Source organism: Thalassophryne amazonica, chromosome 2 (genome assembly GCF_902500255.1).
Source record: "Thalassophryne amazonica chromosome 2, fThaAma1.1, whole genome shotgun sequence".
NCBI classification, from domain to species: Eukaryota; Metazoa; Chordata; class Actinopteri; order Batrachoidiformes; family Batrachoididae; genus Thalassophryne; species Thalassophryne amazonica.
Genome location: NC_047104.1, coordinates 142,328,039 through 142,348,823, shown reverse-complemented (window position 1 = coordinate 142,348,823; position 20,785 = coordinate 142,328,039). Strand labels below are relative to the sequence as shown.

The window sequence follows — 20,785 nt, the reverse complement described above, 5'->3', positions numbered from 1 at the left end:
ATAAGAAACTAAGAAATCATGTATACATACGTATTCACACCCTTTGCGCAATACTTTGTTGATGCATATTTGGCAGCAATTACAACCTCAAATCTTCTTGAATATGATGCCACAAGCTTGCCGCACCTATCTTTGGGCAGTTTTGCCCATTTCTGTTTGGACCACCTCTCAAGCTCCATCAGGTTGGATGGGGAGCATAGGTGCACAGCCATTTTCAGATCTCTCCAGAGATGTTCACTCAGATTCAGGTCTGGGCTCTGGCTGGGCCACTCAAGGACATTCACAGAGTTGACCTGAAGCCACTCCTTTGATATCTTGGCTGTGTGCTTAGAGTCATTGTCCTGCTGAAAGATGAACCAACCTGGTCCTTTCTGTGTGGAGTTTGCGTGTTCTCCCAGTGTTTTAACTGCCGCCCCAGTCTGAGGTCAAGAGCGCTCTGGAGCAGGTTTTCATCCAGGATGTCTCTGTACATTGCTGCATTCATCTTTCCCTCAATCCTGACTAGTCTCCCAGTTCCTGCCGCTGAAAAACTTCCCCACAGCATGATGCTGCCACCACCGTGCTTCACTGCAGGGATGGTGCCTGGTTTCCTCCAAACATGATGCCTGGCATTCAAGCCAGAAAGTTTGTCTCATCAGACCAAAGAATTTTGTTTCTCATGGTCTGAGAGTGCTTCAGGTGCCTTTTGACAAACTCTAGGTGGGCTGCCATGTGCCTGTTACTAAAGAGTGGCTTCCGTCTGACCACTTTACCATACGAGCTGGATTGATGGATTATTGCAGAGATCGTTGTCCTTCTGGAAGGTTGTCCTCTCTCCACAGAGAAATGCTGGAGCTCTGACAGAGTGACCATTGGTTCTTGTTCACCTCCCCGACTAAGGCCCTTTTCCACCGATCGCTCAGTTTAGACAGGCGGCCAGCTCTAGGAAGAGTCCTGGTGGATCTGAACTTCTTCCATTTACAGATGATGGTGGTCACTGTGCTCATTGGGACCTTCAAAGCAGCAGAAATGTTTCTGTATCCTTCCCCAGAGTTGTGACTCGAGACAATCCTGTGTCAGAGGTCTACAGACAATTCCTTTGACTTCATGCTTGGTTTGTGCTCTGACGTGCACTGTCAACTGTTGGACCTTACATGTAGATAGACATGTGCCTTTCCAAATCACATCCAATCAACTGAATTTACCCCAGGTGGACTTCAATTAAGGTGTAGCTCAAGGATGATCAGCGGAAACAGGATGCACCTGAGTTCAATTTTGAGCTTCATGGCAAAGGCTGTGAATACTTATGTACATATGATTTCTTAGTTTTTAAATTTTTAATACATTTGCAAAAATCTAAAACAGACAAAACTTTCACATTGTCATTATGGGGTATGGTGTGTAGAATTTTGAGGGAAAAATGAATTTCATCCAATTTGGACTAAGGCTGTAACATAACATAGGCAGTGATTAATTTCTGGATGCACTGTAGGTAAGAGCACATACTTGAAACCACTGTAATCATTTGTTTGTTGGGTTTTTTTACATCTTATTTTCAACAATATTCCTTCACTGCTGTCAGTATTTTATTAATGCTGTGATCGTATCTCATCTAACTCTCAGCTGACCAATAAATTACTAAACAATTAAGTTACTAAGTAAGCTCAGCTGGTTAACCTTGGTTTGAGTGTTTTATTCATACATATTTTTGCAGACCTGGCTATGGCTTTTAATAACGGGTGCCTTGGGTGTGGGAATTAAAAATTATGAGCAGTCTCTCGTCTCACTAACGATGGAATTATCAGTGGAACTATTGCACCAAGCACTCAATACCACCTTAAAAACAACGTCATATCAGCCGCCAGCACCTATGACTTCACTTCAGTCCTGCTGTTGTTCCTGCTACCAGTGGCGGTCCTAGAGTGATTTACTCCCCGGGCAAAACCCCCTGCGTGCCCCCCCCCCCCCCCCCCCCCGCGCACACTAACATGGCCACCACCTCCGCCCCACCACCCATGAAAACACTAACTTCGTCCAGAACACCCACAATCCCACAAATTAACTCACAACAGCTATTTTCAAGAACAAATTTCCGGTTTTAATGACTACTGCAACAACACAAAGATAAACAATAATTACTTCAATAAAGTTTTTGAACATAAAAAAAACAAAAGACTCAGTGACTTCACATTACAACTATGTACAGTACAGGTATTTAAGAAAGCACAACTGCACAACAGCACCACCCGATGGTCAAAATATTGCACGTCATTCAGTTTTACCAACAGAGTGCACTTTGTACATTCACCATAATGAACAAGACTTAAACCTCCATTAAAGTCGCACCATATAAATAACAAAAGAAGTTAAACAATCTGTATATTACAGAATACCATGAAGTGACAAAAAATGTACAAAAAAACCCCTATACATTAAAGTGGCAAAAATGGTAAAGCGCAATCATGTATCATAAATAAATGAACTAACGACAGAGGTAAATTCTATACCCATTACTGTACACATAAGAAGAAATAACAAACACTATTGTGTATCATAAGTAACAGGAAGCAACAAGTGAAGAAGTTAACACTCTTTAAAGGCAAAAATGGTAAACCACAATAATTTGTCATAAATAACAAGAAGTGCAAAAGAAGTAAGAGGAAAACAGTCTATAGACAAAAGTTTGCAGGAGGGCATCATAATTGTTTGCCACAGTGCTCACTATCCATGATGTGAAATTCCACTGAGTAGGAGCATTTCTGGGCAACCTTGAGCAGCCTGCAGACTCAAGAAAAGACATCCTCTTTGTGGATTTTGAGAAAAATGTGGCAAACCCAGAGAGTGATGCAAAAAATATTCTGCACTCAGATAAGCATTTAGCCCTCTGAGACAGAACCAGATTCAGTCTGTGTGCATAGCAATGCACAAACATTGCACTGGGGGCTGTTGCTTTAACTTTGGCCTGCAAACCACTGAGAGCTGAAGCCATGACAGCAGCCATGGCTTCTTCGTAAGGAAGACTATCAAATGGCTTCGCCAAAATCCGGTCCACAACATTCAAATTGTCTGCCATTATGTGCAGCTTGCTACCTAGCTAGCTCGCAAGCTGGGACTGGCGCGAGGCTAGTGTGAAGTGTATCCGCCTGTGAGTGCTTTGTGATGTGGAGGAGCTCAGCAGCACCCGCTGCTCGGTAGGGACAGAAACTGCGATAGAAGTCAGAAAGAGTGATAGAAGTCAGTCTCCAAACACAAGCAGCTACAAAAAAAAACACACCAGAAATAGAAGCTCGATTTGTCGCTAGTCGTTTTTAACAAAGAAAATGCCGCTTAGAGGATTAGAAAAGTCTCCGGTTCAACTCAGAACAGAATGAAAATTAAAAAATGCTTCCACGGATGTTTACACCAAAAGATCGCTGATTCGCTCATTTCGCTGTCAATCAAAAAGGGATTCAGCCTCAGACAGATCATCCAATCATCATGCAGAAGCTGAGCGTCCGGGCCAGCCGAGGCCAGCCCACTGCCCCATAGACCCCAAAATACGCGGAGCGTCCGATGGGCGGGACAAAGCCCAGCATTTATCCAATGACTCATCTCGTTTTGCTGCAATCTTTGCTTCGCAATTGAACTCCACACTGTTTAAAGCACTGTGAAGCTGCGGGAATACGTAAATCAATACATACCTTTTTCCTTTGCTCGTTTCTCCTCTTCTTCTTTCTTTTTCTTTCGAAATTGGGCACCTGATGGCTTTGATCGTTTCCTATCCATGATTATGTCTTACTCCGTTTCGACCACCTCCTTGTCCAAACATTGAATGATTCCCCCCTCCCCCTGCACAAACTCTGCACTGTGCAGCGTTGCTCAACTAACGCGAGAGGTGAGACTGTCGCTGAACCATTTCAACTTGACCAATTGACCACCACGACCACCATAACCTTGGGAATTCCTTCGGTTCATCATACACAACACAGAATAAAACCTAATGGGAATGTAGAGAATTTCAAAACCTTTATTTGAAATATTATACAATAATAGAGCAGAGCATGACGACAGATGATGATGTGATCTGAGGACAGTGGATTGTACAGGTGCCAGATGTGCGCCTCCTACCATGGGACGGGGGGGGCTAAGATGGGGGCGCCGCTCTGCCGTAACGTAACCACAAACCCCCCGTCAGGACAACCCCCCCCACCGTTTTTTTTTTTTTTGGTTTTGTTTTTTTGGACAGGTTTTTTGACCGTTTTTTTTTTCCGCACGGTCGTGGCGCTTACTTCTTACTTATTCCTTACTTATTCCTGCTTACCTGTGCGGGATTTGCAAACGAACCCCAGCCGCTCAATGCATCGTGATAAGTGCCACACGCCATCGACCACCCTGATGGAAACACAGGTATCTGTGGTCAGCAGCTTGGGATCAGGGACTTTGAAGCGCCAATTGGTGTAGTCCATAACCGAACCGTCCACCCAGGCCAAAGAATCCGCTAAATCAGACACCACATTTCAAGTGTTACCTCTCAGACGGTTCTTGGGGAGAGCAAACGTTTGGTGGTTTCTTACTGTCAGTGTTGAAGTACATCCCCAGCCACACGGTCTGGTGAAGCACCCCTGCCGACCACAGCTGATCCAGAACAAAACGGTTCTCCGCCTCACTCTCAAGAGTCAGGACATCGGAAGTGTTGACTAAACATCGAGATGAAGAAAACAAACTCAACATTCATTGTGCGGGACAAAGGCAAAGTAGGTAAGAGTCCAGTTATAACTGTTTTAATACACAGCAGTGATTTTAACTCTTGAACACATTCCTGCATTCAGAGAAAACAGGAAATAAGATGGAACAATAATGTCTTTATATTCACATTCATAAACCACTTCATAAGGATGGAAGCTCCAACAAGTGAAGGCACATGTTTTAAACAGATCACTACTAATGAGGCATGTTCATTTACATTAAAGCAGCAGATTCACATCAGGGTCCATGGATGAGTTACCTCCACTGAGGAGGTCATGGTTTCACTTATGCCCACTGATTGGTTTCTTTGGGTTTTTTTTTTAGCAGTATACAAAAAAAGTTAAGTGATTTTCAGAAGAGGTCTGTGAGAAAAGTATCCGACCTTTTAATTTTATGCAAAAAATATATGGATTTGATTCATATGTTTTTACGTCAGCCAAGCTTGAACCTTCGTGCGCATGCGTGAGTTTTTCCACGCCTGTCGGTTGCGTCATTCGCCTGTGGACAGGCTTTGAGTGAGCACTGGTCCACCCCTCTCGTTGTTGTTTCATTGTGAGGAAATGGCGGAATGATTTGGGCTTTTTTTCCGATCAGAATTTTTTCAGAAGCTGTTAGAGACAGGAAGCTGGAAACCATTCGAAAACTTTATCTGGCTTTCGGTGAAAATTTTACGGGCTTCACAGAGAATAAGGAGTGTTACTACAGCTTTAAGGACGGCCCACGAGCCGCCATCGAGAGGCAGAAACCACCAGATCATTTCTAAACGCATGGCTGTGTGGAGCCGGGACCATCGTGTGCAATTTCTTTGGTTATAACAAGAGCTGGACATCAGCCATTTTCCGGCAGATTTCACTTTTTACAAGAGATTTTGTCATGGAAAGCCGCGCGGAGGCTTCGTGCGTCACGACCGATTCGCTGATGAAGCGAGACAAAGGAACACCTCCGTTTCGGAGTATTAGAGGACAAGTTGGGACATGCCCAGCTCTCCACAATTTCTCTTATACTCACTCGACTGATAAGCACTGAAAGCAGAGATAGGCGTGTCCCAACTTGTCCTCTAACACTCAAACAGAGGTGTTCCTTTGTCTCGCTTCATCAGCGAATTGGTCATGACGCGCAAAGCCTCCGCGCAGCTTTCCATGACAAAATCTCTTGTTAAAAGTGAAATCTGCCGGAAAATGGCTGATGTCCAGCTCTTGTGACAACCAGAGAAATTGCACACGATGGTCCCGGCTCCACACAGCGATCCGTTTAGAAATGATGTGGTGGTTTCTGCCTCTCGATGGCGGGTCGTGGGCCGTCCTTAAAGCTGTAGTAACACTTCTTATTCTCTGTGAAGCACATAAAATTTTCACAGAAAGCCAGATAAATTTTTCGAATGGTTTCCAGCTGCCTGTCTCTAACAGTTTCTGAAAAAATTCTGAAGGAAAAAAGCCCAAATCATTTCGCCATTTCCTCACAATGAAACAACGACGAGAGGGGTGGACCAGTGCTCACTCAAAGCCTGCCCACAGGCGAATGACGCAACCGACAGGCGTGGAAAAACTCACGCATGCGCACGAAGGTTCAAGCTTGGCTGACATAAAAACATATGAATCAAATCCATATATTTTTTGCATAAAATAAAAAGGTCGGATACTTTTCTCACAGACCTCGTATAGGAATGGCCCAGGATAGGCTGCATCTGGAAAAGGGGGAGAATCCAGGAATTGTTTATCCATATTCAATCAATCAATCAATTTTATTTATATAGCGCCAAATCACAACAAACAGTTGCCCCAAGGCGCTTTATATTGTAAGGCAAGGCCATACAATAATTACGTAAAAACCCCAACGGTCAAAACGACCCCCTGTGAGCAAGCACTTGGTGACAGTGGGAAGGAAAAAACTCCCTTTTAACAGGAAGAAACCTCCAGCAGAACCAGGCTCAGGGAGGGGCAGTCTTCTGCTGGGACTGGTTGGGGCTGAGGGAGAGAACCAGGAAAAAGACATGCTGTGGAGGGGAGCAGAGATCAATCACTAATGATTAAATGCAGAGTGGTGCATACAGAGCAAAAGAGAAAGAAACACTCAGTGCATCATGGGAACCCCCCAGCAGTCTAAGTCTATAGCAGCATAACTAAGGGATGGTTCAGGGTCACCTGATCCAGCCCTAACTATAAACTGTGTCTGTCTCCCTGATCTGAATTTGGAGCTGGTTCCACAGGAGAGGAGCCTGAAAGCTGAAGGCTCTGCCTCCCATTCTACTCTTACAAACCCTAGGAACTACAAGTAAGCCTGCAGTCTGAGAGCGAAGCACTCTATTGGGGTGATATGGTACTATGAGGTCCCTAAGATAAGATGGGACCTGATTATTCAAAACCTTATAAGTAAGAAGAAGAATTTTAAATTCTATTCTAGAATTAACAGGAAGCCAATGAAGAGAGACCAATATGGGTGAGATATGCTCTCTCCTTCTAGTCCCTGTCAGTACTCTAGCTGCAGCATTTTGAATTAACTGAAGGCTTTTCAGGGAACTTTTAGGACAACCTGATAATAATGAATTACAATAGTCCAGCCTAGAGGAAATAAATGCATGAATTAGTTTTCAGCATCACTCTGAGACAAGACCTTTCTAATTTTAGAGATAATGCGTAAATGCAAAAAAGCAGTCCTACATATTTGTTTAATATGCGCTTTGACATGATCAAAAATGACTCAAAGATTTCTCACAGTATTACTAGAGGTCAGGGTAATGCCATCCAGAGTAAGGATCTGGTTAGACACCATGTTTCTAAGATTTGTGGGGCCAAGTACAATAACTTCAGTTTTATCTGAGTTTAAAAGCAGGAAATTAGAGGTCATCCATGTCTTTATGTCTGTAAGACAATCCTGCAGTTTAGCTAATTGGTGTGTGTCCTCTGGCTTCATGGATAGATTAAGCTGGGTATCATCTGCGTAACAATGGAAATTTAAGAAATGCCGTCTAATAATACTGCCTAAGGGAAGCATGTATAAAGTGAATAAAATTGGTCCTAGCACAGAACCTTGTGTAACTCCATAATTAACCTTAGTCTGTGAAGAAGATTCCCCATTTACATGAACAAATTGTAATCTATTAGATAAATATGATTCAAACCACCGCAGTGCAGTGCCTTTAATACCTATGGCATGCTCTAATCTCTGTAATAAAATTTTATGGTCAACAGTATCAAAAGCAGCACTGAGGTCTAACAGAACAAGCACAGAGATGAGTCCACTGTCTGAGGCCATAAGAAGATCATTTGTAACCTTCACTAATGCTGTTTCTGTACTATGATGAATTCTAAAAACCTGACTGAAACTCTTCAAATAGACCATTCCTCTGCAGATGATCAGTTAGCTGTTTTACAACTACCCTTTCAAGAATTTTTGAGAGAAAAGGAAGGTTGGAGATTGGCCTATAATTAGCTAAGATAGCTGGGTCAAGTGATGGCTTTTTAAGTAATGGTTTAATTACTGCTAATGAAAATAACTCAGACAGAACAATCTGAGAGAAAGAGTCTAACCAAATACCGGCATCACTGAAAGCAGCCAAAGATAACGATATGTCTTTGGGATGGTTATGAGTAATTTTTTCTCTAATAGTTAAAATTTTATTAGCAAAGAAAGTCATGAAGTCATTACTAGTTAAAGTTAAAGGAATACTCGGCTCAATAGAGCTCTGACTCTTTGTCAGCCTGGCTACAGTGCTGAAAAGAAACCTGGGGTTGTTCTTATTTTCTTCAATTAGTGATGAGTAGTAAGATGTCCTAGCTTTACGGAGGGCTTTTTTATAGAGCAACAGACTCTTTTTCCAGGCTAAGTGAAGATCTTCTAAATTAGTGAGACGCCATTTCCTCTCCAACTTACGGGTTATCTGCTTTAAGCTGCGAGTTTGTGAGTTATACCACGGAGTCAGGCACTTCTGATTTAAGGCTCTCTTTTTCAGAGGAGCTATGGCATCCAAAGTTGTCTTCAATGAGGATGTAAAACTATTGACGAGATACTCTATCTCACTCACAGAGTTTAGGTAGCTACTCTGCACTGTGTTGGTATAAGGAATTAGAGAACATAAAGAAGGAATCATATCCTTAAACCTAGTTACAGCGCTTTCAACCTTGTGAGATATTACATTTTAAAGATACAGTATGTCAGATTTAGGGGCATTCACGGGCAGAAATGGAATACAGTATTTATAACCATCTGTTCATTAGTCTATAACTGCAAATATGAATCCATACGTTTTCATATCTGGAATTTTCGCAGATCAGGCCCTCAGTCTGCTACCTCATATCTGCATACCATATATGCATGATACCTCATGAATCTGTTCCTGGTTGGTGTATTTATTCTAGTAATTACTTCACTCATTTTCTTTTACTATTTGTATGGCCATAGTGTTGTGACGGCTAACACACCAACATCACAATTCAGGGATGGTGAGTCTGATCTGAGTTTGCTATTGGAAAAATAACTGAATGTGCACATTTCCATGTAGAAGAATTTTCTGTGTTCTGAGTGCAGCAGATTGCAGAGTCAGAATCAGTGGTATTTACAGACATAGACATGATTACAATATTTTAAGTATTTTTTCATTATAACTGAGTGATTTTGAAGCAAAATAGATCCAAGCAAAATGTAATGTGAAGTCCTGTTTTTTGTTTTGTTTTGTTTTTGCAGTTATAATTCAGTTAGTTTTTCACCCAAGGCTATCAAATATGGACATCAGGTATTGCGAAGGCTTTTCGTCCGTCCGTCCGGCTATTCTCAGCATAAGTCCAGTTACTGCCAGACTTTTGAAATTCACAGGAAAAATTGTTGGGACATAGACCTTGGACAAGTTCAAAGATGGTTAACCTTGATGTATTTTAAGAGGTTAAAGTGTCACATTTTGCTTCAAGCTGATCCATTTTGTGTTTGAGTGACGCGAGTGACAGCCAATCAGAGCAGAGCTACACCGTGACGTCAGTGGCTGGTCTCTCCAAAACCGCTTTGTTTTGTGTGTTTATATACATGTTTCTCATATATTATGTAAAAGCTACATACACAGAAATATTTAACCCTAACTTTTAAGATTTATGTAATTTTATTACATGACAAATTCCCATTTACTTTTTTTTAGATAATTTTAATACAAACCTACCAAATAAACCTTACATGATGCATATTCATTACTGTAATAAATCCTATTTATTTGAAATGCATAATCCTCAGCTTTATGTATTTAGTATTAATAATTAATAATAATATTAACATTAATTAAATATTAATTAATATTCATATAATTATGTTACCTATACAAGATAAATGGCATAGGTAGCATAATTATTATGCAATTCAAACAATATACTTTATGTATTTAAATAAATACTGTCATTATTATTGATTTAGAGTAATTATATTTTATTAATACTAAACACATAAAGCTGAGGATTATGCATTTAAAATAAATAGGATTTATTACAGTAATGAATATGCATCATGTAAGGTTTATTTGGTAGGTTTGTATTAAAATTATCTAAAAAAAGTAAATGGGAATTTGGCATGTAATAAAATTACATAAATCTTAAAAGTTAGGGTTAAATATTTCTGTGAGTGTAGCGAGAAATAAACGCTTCTAAAACTGAGAACACTGTTTCTGTAACCTTATAACACCTCTGGAAGGATTTACAAACCATTTAGCGGACGTTAGCGTGCTGATGTCTGCTAGCTAGGTAGAAATTCTGTTTCCTCTTTGTCATATATTATTTAAAAGCTAGCAAGAAATAAACACTTCTAAAACTGAGAACACTGTTTTTGGAGGCTAATAACACCTCTGGAGTGATTTATAAGACATTTAACAGATGTTAGCATGTGCACTAATGCCGGTTAACTCTAAGCTAACTTGCTATGTGTTAAATTTGTCCTATTAATACCTGCAAATGCACAGAGGGTGATCTACAAGTATTCTTTGATTTGCACAACTTCCCCTCTTGTCAAAAGCTCATGTAAACACATGCAAGGCCTCCTGCAGATGCCATTAAAATGTAAATATTGTTTATGATTGATAGAACATGACTGATTGAACATGTACAAGTTGTATATAAGACAATATGAATGAATGAATGAATGAATGGATTTATTCGGCACACACACACAAATCCGAAAGAACAGAAACATACAAATAACATGAATGTTATATAAACATTCACACAATAGGATCTTAATAATTAATTAAACGACTGCAAATTATAAAGAACACAATGCTCATACGGCCAAGGGTATTTTAGCATTGTGTTATTTTTATTAGTTTGGGAAGTCCTGCAACTTATATTCTGAAGCAACGTAGAAATGAAAAAACAAAAAACAAAAACAAACCTGAATTACCATCTATGGCCACAAGATACTCCAACTCCACTTGTCTGGATTGTGTAGGAGAGCAAGAACAGCATGGAGTAGAACAGCTGGGCTACAATAGGGCTGTTCTGTTTTTAAAAAGTTTTCCAATATTTAATTACATTTAGAGACATGAACATGTGCACATTTACCTCAAATGTTATCAGAGCCACTGAACACATGTTGTCATCCATTTAGTGGCCCCAAGAAACAATTTACTCTGACTTTTTTGTGCCTGGTTCAATAACATTCATTAGCCCGTTAGCTTCTGCTCGCAAATGTGGTGTTTGGGTTATAAAAAAATGTGTGGGTTAAATTAATTTTGCTTCTTGTAAAATAAATGCATATGTCTAATGAGCACTACCTTTCCGTCTGCAGTGATCTCTCGCCTCTTCCAAAGTTAAACTTTGTACCACAGGTTCAAAGTTGTAGCAGCCTTTTCCAAACTTCACCCACGTGGACGGACAAACCACCTCAGGTGTGGCAAATGAGTTACTCCCTGCGAGAGCCGAAAAACCACAGAACATGTGTTGTTTAATATTGAACTTTCATTGTTAGTAACATAAATGCTGCTGTGAGATTTCCATCTGTCACAGTGATCACACTGACTTTTTGGAAGTACGTGACACAGAGCTCCTGGCAGTAGAGCTTCACACTCGGTTCGCCGCCAGCCTCCGTCCACATCCATATATACGCATTCTCTTGTCACACAGTCATCACCATCTTCGGCTGCATCCCAGTGTGTGTACACCGTGTCGCTGCCATCAGTCCACCGGTAATTGATACCATTCTGTAAATACAATCATCGAAGTGTCACATTTGTGATTATGCTGATGTGTGGCAGTAATCTACAAACTGTAGCAGATGTCAGTCAGTGAGTGCACAGTAGTTTGGCTCAAAAAGAACAATATAACAATAACAATATCATATAACAACTTTGTTACACAGCCAGAAAGTTTACAGTGTAAATATACAAAGTTAAACCAGTTTTCACCAATTCAAAGTATAACAGATATTATACAAGATACAATCCCAAATCCAATGAAGTTGGGATATTGTGTAAAATGTAAATAAAACAGAATACAATGATCTGCAAATCCTCTTCAACCTATATTCAATTGAATACACCACAAAGACAAGATATTTGATGTTCAAACTGATCAACTTTGTTGTTTTTTGCAAATATTTGCTCATTTGCTTGCAACACATTTCAAAAAAGTTGGGACGGAGCAACAAAAGACTGGGAAAGCTGATGAATGCTCAAAAAACACCTAATTGGAAACAGGTGAGTGTCAAGATTGGGTATAAAAGGAGCATCCCCAAAAGGTTCAGCTATTCACAAGCAAAAATGGGTGAGGATCACCACTTTGTGAACAAACTGCATGAAAAAAATAGTCCGACAGTTTAAGAATAATGTTTCTCAACATTCAATTGCAAGGAATTTAAGGATTCCATCATCTACAGTCCATAATATAATCAGAAAAAAATCTGAGAATCTGGAGATGTAAACGGCAAGGCCAAAAACCAACATTGAATGCCCGTGACCTTTGATCCCTCAGGTGGCACAGCATTAAAAACCGACATCATTGTGTAAAGGATCTTACTGCGTGGGCTCAGGAACACTTCAGAAAACCATTGTCCGTTAACACAGTTCGTCGCTACATCTACAAGTGCAAGTTAAAACTCTGCCATGCAAAGTGAAAGCCATACATCAACAACATCCAGAAACGTCGCTGCCTTTCTGGGCCCGTGCTAATTTGAAATCGACAGACGCAAAGTGGAAAAGTGTGATGTGGTCTGATGAGTGCACATTTCAAATTGTTTTTGGAAATCATGGACGTCGTGTCCTCCGGACAAAAGAGGGAAAAGACCATTCAGATTGTTACCAGCACAAAGTTCAAAAGCCAGCATCTGTGATGGTATGGGGGTGTGTTAGTGCCCATGGCATGGGCAACTTAGCCATCTGTGATGGCATCATCAATGCCGAAAGGTACATCCAGGTTTTGGAGCAACACATGCTGCCATCCAAGCAACGTCTTTTTCAGGGACGTCCCTGCTTATTTCAGCAAGACAATGCCAAGCCATATTCTGCACGTGTTCCAACAGCGTGGCGTCGTAGTAAAAGAGTGCGGGTACTAGAATGACCTGCCTGCAGTCCAGACCTGTCGCCCATTGAAAATGTGTGGCGCATTATGAAGCGTAAAATACAACAACGGAGACCCCGGACTGTTGAACAACTGAAGTTGTACTTCAAGCAAGAATGGGAAAGAATTCCACCTACAAAGCTTCAACAATTAGTGTCCTCAGTTCCCAAACGCTTATTGAGTGTTGTTAGAAGGAAAGGTGATGTAACACAGTGGTAAACATACCACTGTCCCAGCTTTTTTGAAACGTGATGCAGGCATTCATTTCAAAATGAGCAAATATTTGTACAAAAACAATAAAGTTTATCAGTTTGAACATTAAATATCACATGTGTGTATATATATATATATATATATATATACACACACACACACACACAGATACACACACACATACTAGCGCTACCCATGGGGATCCATGGGGTCTAGATTGGGTAGTGTTTATACAAAAGGTAGCTGACATTTTTCAAGGATGGTAATATATTATGCAAAGTTTCTATACTGAGCTGGAACGGTGTGTGAGTCCACAATGTTTTTAGAAACTTAGACCTCATCAGATTTTAGGGGAAGTCAACCCTTTTATTTCCTCTTAATTACATAATTTTTTAAATGATAATTTACTGTCTTAATGTATTTATAAATTGTTTAGGTTCTTGTTATCATAGACACACTATTATTATTATTATCATCAATATTATTATTTTATTTTATTATTATTTCTATTTTGTCATTTGATTTTTAAATGGACTACAATGGAAATAGGTGTTTTCACTTTGTGCATCCATGTATTAATTAATTAATTGATTAATTAATGTATTTACAATTATATTATGTACTTATATTGAACTTACTAAATAAACTTATGCACATATGCATGGAATGATGTGTGAGCAACAATGTAATTATCAACATCCACTGTTCACTGTTTTTAGCTAATATCTGTAGTTTCTCCACAAATATTACCCCTATCAATGTTCCATTTTGGTGACGTTCATCCTTGACCCAAAATACATAAGCATACCAAACGGCAAATGTCAGCTCTCCCCAGTTTGTCCGTGATCAAAGTTATATGCATGCACGCAGAGCTTTTTGTCTTTTCTGCATTCTGCTGCAAGCAAGTGCTTCTGTTTTAACACACCCACAGAGACGGTGGCGTAAGACATCAAACGCACTACACTTCTCACTCATGGTAACGGCAACATGACACTTAACAAAACTGACTAAACCAATTCAACCACAAAAACACACTAACTCAATAAGATGAACAACCTTAGCATGGGCTCCAGTGCAAGATATATTGACGGGCCCCATGCATATGTTACTACTTATTAGGCGTATATGCACATGCACGCGCCACACTATGAGGTCTATATAGATTTTTACCAACAGTTTGTTGGATTTTACAATCAAATAAATGACTTGGGATGACTTGGGTTATTGTATTAGAAATTTTTTAAGAGGTCAAGAATCTAGATTTAACACCGCAGCTCTGAATCGCATGAGCACAACAGTCTGCAGCCTGCAGGTCAGTGTACCTCATCATCACATCAGACAGCAGGGGAGGAGCTGTCTGTGTGTGCCCCCCTACATAATAAACCTTAAGGCAAGAAGAAATGACAAAATGGAGTCAACAGCATGACAAGACATAAGAGAGATATTATTGTTTTATTTATTTTTTTATATATTTAAAGTTCTTCCAACCATACAGCAACTGTGCAACATGTGAAAAACAGAGACCTCTCATGAAACTGGCACACAGCAGTAATCCAACAGGGAAGCGGCATGGCAACCCACGACAGACAGATTATTATAAGCTCCTAGATGGGAGCAACATGCCCTTCCACTGAACCAAACATTTTTCATGGAACTTGGGGGTATCTTTTTAACTTGGAAAATGATCTCTCAGCTGACGCCACTGTCACAGGCAATGTCAGAAACAAGAGAAGCGGCCGGGCCTGAACTCATCAGTGGGCTGCTGGTGCTGACTACTGGCTGTGCTGGAACATCCAAACTGTCTAACTTAGTCAGCTTTGCTCTCTTCTCTTCTCTTTCTGTTCTTTATTTTATTACTGCCAGATTTACAGTGAGGAAAATAAGTATTTGAACACCTTGCGATTTTGCAAGTTCTCCCACTTAGAAATCATGGAGGGGTCTGAAATTTTCATTTTGCGTGCATGTCCACTGTGAGAGACATGATCTAAAAAGTAAAAATCTGGAAATCACAATGTATGATTTTTTTTTAACAATTTATTTGTATGTTACTGCTGCAAATAAGTATTTGACCCCCTACCAACTAGCAAGAATTCTGGCTCACACAGACCTGTTAATTTTTCTTTAAGAAGCCCTCTTATTCTGCACTCTTTACCTGTATTAATTGCACCTGTTTGAACTTGTTACCTGTGTAAAAGACACCTGTTCACACAATCAATCACACTCCAACCTGTCCACCATAGCCAAGACAAAAGAGCTGTCTAAGGACACCAGGGACAAAACTGTAGACATGCACAAGGCTGGGATGGACTACAGGACAACAGGCAAGCAGCTTGGTAGAAGACAACAACTGTTATGATTATTTATTAGAAAGTGGAAGAAACACAAGATGACTGTCAATCTCCCTTGGTCTGGGATTCCATGCAAGATCTCACTTTGTGGGGAAAGAATGATCCTGAGAAAGCTCAGAACTACACAGGAGGACCTGGTCAATGACCTGAAGAGAGCTGGGACCACAGTCACAAAGATTACATTAGTAACACATGATGCTGTCATGGTTTAAAATCCTGCAGGGCAGCAAGGTCCCCCTGCTCAAGCCAGCACATGTCCAGGCCCGTTTGAAGTTCGCCAGTGACCATCTGGATGATCCAGAGGAGGCATGGGAGAAGGTCATGTGGTCAGATGAGACCAGAATAGAGCTTTATGGAATCAACTCCACTTACCATGTTTAGAGGATGAGAACAACCCCAAGAAAACCATCCCAACCGTGAAGCATGGGGGTGGAAACATCATACTCTGGGGGTGCTCTTCTGCAAAGGGGACAGGACGACTGCACCGTATTGAAGGGAGGATGGATGGGGTCATGTATTGTGAGATTTTGGCAAACAACCTCCTTCCCTCAGTAAGAGCATTGAAGATGGGTCATGGCTGGGTCTTCCAGCATGACAATGACCCCAAACACACAGCCAGGGCAACTAAGGAGGGGCTCTGCAAGAAGCATTTCAAGGTCCTGGAGTGGCCTGGCCAGTCTCCAGACCTGAACTCAATAGAAAATCTTTGGAGGGAGCTGAAACTCCAAACCTGAAAGATTTAGAGATCTATATGGAGGAGTGGACTAAAATCCCTGCTACAGTGTGTGCAAACCTGGTGAAAAACTACAGGAAACGTTTGACCTCTGTAATTCCAAACAAAGGCTACTGTACCAAATATTAACATTGATTTTCACAGGTGTTCAAATACGAGGGTAGGCTGAAACGTTCTAAGGCTCACTATGATGCAGTTAATGCATTGCTCCTTCATGGGGAGCCTTAGAACCTTTTAGCCTACCCTCGTACTTATTTGCAGCAGTAACATACAAATAAAATATTAAAAAAATCATACATTGTGATTTCCGGATTTTTTTTTTTTTTAGATTATGTCTCTCACAGTGGGCATGCACCTAAGATGAAAATTTCAGACCCCTCCATGATTTCTAAGTGGGAGAACTTGCAAAATTGCAGGGTGTTCAAATACTTATTTTCCTCACTGTATGTTTATAGGAAGACATTTTTCCACAAGATCTAGTTCTCAGAAATTTAGCTATGTCACTGATTGACATGGAGGCAGTGTCAGTTTACTCAGCATTCAACACTGCATAGCATCTTATGAAACACGCCAACAGACATTACGTTATTCTTCACTGAGTATTCTTCATTGTAAAGTTAACATATTATTCATTAAAAAACAAGCCATTTTGGAATACACTGCGCTTAACTATTTAACCAATTGGGAAACCATGAAGAGATAGGTTTTCTTCAAGGCTATAAGGGAATGAATCAGCTGTGCGTAGTGCTCACAACACATGTAAAAGTGTGATTCATTGTGATTATGTAAATTAGCCTTGATGAATTCATGGGCTCCTGTATGTCAAAGGCCCCAGTGCAATGGCACGTATTGCACTGTTTATCCCTACGCCACTACTAACAACACTGCTAAAATAACATGAACCACAAAACATTTAAAACCTAAAACCCAATCTCCCATGGTGTATTGTAGCACAGTGTCCACTGTTCACTGTTGTTAGCTAATATCGTTAATTTCTCCAGAAATATTAACCCTATCACCTTTCTGTTTGGACAGCATTCATCCTTGACCCAAGTATGTATATATATATATATATATATATCAGAAAAAGGGGGTTCGGGCAAATATAACTTTGCTTCCCATTTTAAAAAAGAACTTGAACAAATTGAAAACAAGGACCTTTTGCCCATGGTTCTGAATGAAAACAAAATGTCCAATGTATGAATAAATAAATAAATAAATAAAATACTTAACTGCTTATTAAACTGCAATATGAGCAGCAATAATGAATACCTGAATAGCCATTTTAACAAAAGCTATTTTTTATTCAACAGTGTTGTGTTTATAACTTCATATTCTTTTTTGCATTGCCTGGTGGGTGGGAAATAACTTCATTTATATAGCAGTTTCAAACAGAATGTATTTGTTCTTCTAAGCAAGCACACCTCTCAGAAAAATTCAGGAAAAGTCATATTTTTTCCCTAGACATCAGTGAGCCCTCAGTCCTCAACTTCAATGACACAGGGAAGATAAGGTGCATATTCACCAATCTGAATGATTTTGATGAGATCAGTGTGCACATTCCATCCTCAACTCCTATATTTCAATTTTAAATGTTAAATAAACCTGTCTTAAAAAGTACTCTGAATTAAGATGTTTTGAGCCACCTTTTAAAAATAAATCAATATTTACAACATATATCTCATTTTTCCCTGACATTTAAAAAAGACACAAATCTATTTTGCAAATTAATAGTAGAGAAGCTTGAATCTTCGACTGGACTGGGTTGCTTGACGCGAGGACGTTTCGCTTCAAATCGCAGAAGCTTCCTCAGCTAAAATTCTTGCTCTGCTGGTCTGACTTCTGTCTTGACTCTTGTAGAGACGAATAATCAATAAGTCACAAAAGCTGGAGTTTTTAACCTAACCAGACCCCTCCTACCGAGAGGCAGACTGCTATAGGCTGGTGACTAAACAATAGCTCTAATTAGCACCTATTGTGCTCTAGTTAGCACCCTCCTAAGCACAATTTCCCTCCAGGAACTGGGGGTCATTTGAGTGTCTTTGTAGTTTACTGACGCCGTGTTGTAAAGTTGGTCATATTTGTGGACTTTTCTGCCAAACGTTCCTCTTTATGATCCATGATCAAACAGTGCAAATGAAGGTCAACTACGGCAGTTGCAAAATGGACTATGCTCGAAAACTGGATCTGAAGACCCAATCCCCACCCCACCCACCTCCTCTCCCCCTCCCAACCAACTGTTACTGTGCTGGACGTTTGCGTGAACTTAATAATTCTCAAACATTTGATGTTCCTCTGTACTGTTAAAAATGTTTTTTTTTTTTTTTTTTATTAGTATGACCTAAGCACTGGGTCACCCCTTTGAGTCTGGACTACTTGAGGTTTCTTCCTCAAAATCATCAGAGGGAGTTTCTCCTTACCACTTTTATTTTGTCATTTTTTCATTTATTTATATAGCATCAAAACACAACAAGGTTGCCTCAATGCACTTCACACAAGTAAGGTCTAGCAATACCAACTCCCAGAGCAACAGTGGAAAGGAAAAACTCCCTCTGAGGAAAAAGAGCTTCCTGATAGAGCTCCCTGTAGACCTCCATCTATGTTCGCAGCCAAGATGGCGGCGCCTTCCCCAGTAGGGTGAAGGCCATCCGGCATCAGCAAGCCACGGCAGCCCCAGAACGAAGGCCAGTTATCAATAAAACTAAAGCCTTGCTGTCTATAAAATTTCACCAGCCACCTATTCAATGATGTCAACCTGCTAAACGCATCATAATTACCCCGGGAGGGGAGTGGACCAGAGACTATTAATCAATGCTAACACATCTTTCTGCAAGGTTACAAGTCCTCTCTATGTCCATTTTTGTGACCTCTGAGTGCTTAATCCTGACATCATTGGCGCCGACGTGAATAACTAATAAATTAAATAAATTGAATTAAAATAAACTGAATTAAATGATTGAAATGTAATCGCCGTGCATACTGCAAAAGCTTTGAAAATATGACAGGAGAGGAAGGAGTGAAACCAGAAAAGTGACCAATCACAGCCCTTGCCATCTCTGTCATTTGGGAGGTGCACATCAGACTACAGAGAGGGTTTGCAGCAACACAGAGGGCTCTGATCTAAAGCAGTTGTCTTTGGTTTGCCACACCCAGGGGTATGTGTGAAACCTAACACCATATTACAGTGCAGGCAACAAGCAGCATTTTGTTAATAATCACCGGACTTGAATAAAGGTCTGCCTCGTTTAGGTGTCGGGTCTGAGCACAGTTGCCTGGGCTTTTAATCAAGGAAATACTGTACATATCTAAAGAGTTGATAGAGGCAAGAAATAGGAGCGAGACTATGAATGTGTTCCTTTCTGCTCACAGTGTGAGTGGCATATTCCACGTGACCCAAATGCTCAGGGTCAGACTAGAAAAGCAACTGGTGGTGGAGAAAATGCCTCTGCATAAGCAAAGAACCAAGAAAAAAGGTCTGCAAGACAACTGTAACTACTCTTCGGGGAGTATTTTTTGTGCAAAAGCACACAAATCATGTGGCCATTTAAGGGTGCAATTTGTTGCTTTCTATTTCGGGCCTATACTTGTCATATTTTCCCTTATTTAATTACGTATGCTCTGACCAGCAGCTCATGCACATTCTTCCACTTGTGCACAACTTGCTACCTTGCAAGTGACCCGCGAAGCCAATTATAAGAGACTGTATGATGATGATTTTGGTGTCAAATTTTTCCAAACATACAAAATTATTTGCCTCTTGCATTTCGTCACCATAACTTACAAATGTGCTGTCAAGTCTCAGTGGTTTCTGAGAACAGCAAGGAGTCATTTCATTGGGATAAAAGGTCAAAACAGCTGTTTATGGTCATTTTTTAGTTGGGCTCACTATGTTTTGCTTGTAACTTTATTTGGATTTTGGGGGGGAAATAGAGAAAGTAACTGTATATATTTTGAAAAGTTTATTGTGTAAGCAATTAACCCTGGCTGGTCCCCGCCTTCTCCACTCACATGGAAAAAGAGGCGGGGACACACCAGCAACGTCACATCACTTCCAGGCAAAAATCTGCCTAGACGTAATGTGACACACAGGCAGTTGGGACATTATTCTTCCACTCTGCTTTAATTTTCCATGTGAATGAAGAAACACTTACACCTTGGGCTAAAAAGGATTTAAGAACAGCATTTTATGTGTCAAAAAAATAAACCTGCACAGTACAAAGGGAGGAGGCGGGAACCAGCCGTGCTTCCATCTATGTGAGCCAATCAGA

General features: G+C 40.4%; 1 protein-coding gene across 1 annotated transcript in view; it reads right to left on the bottom strand.

Moving 5' to 3' along the window:
• pla2r1 (phospholipase A2 receptor 1) overlaps positions 1–20,785 on the bottom strand; it is a 115,601-nt gene that overhangs the window by 8,271 nt on the left and 86,545 nt on the right. The window contains exons 25-28 of the mRNA XM_034195243.1: positions 11,689–11,869; positions 11,444–11,578; positions 4,533–4,655; positions 4,280–4,456 (exon numbers count right to left, since the gene is read on the bottom strand). Coding sequence (XP_034051134.1) covers positions 4,280–4,456; positions 4,533–4,655; positions 11,444–11,578; positions 11,689–11,869 — 616 coding nt within the window. The remainder of the gene's footprint in view (positions 1–4,279; positions 4,457–4,532; positions 4,656–11,443; positions 11,579–11,688; positions 11,870–20,785) is intronic.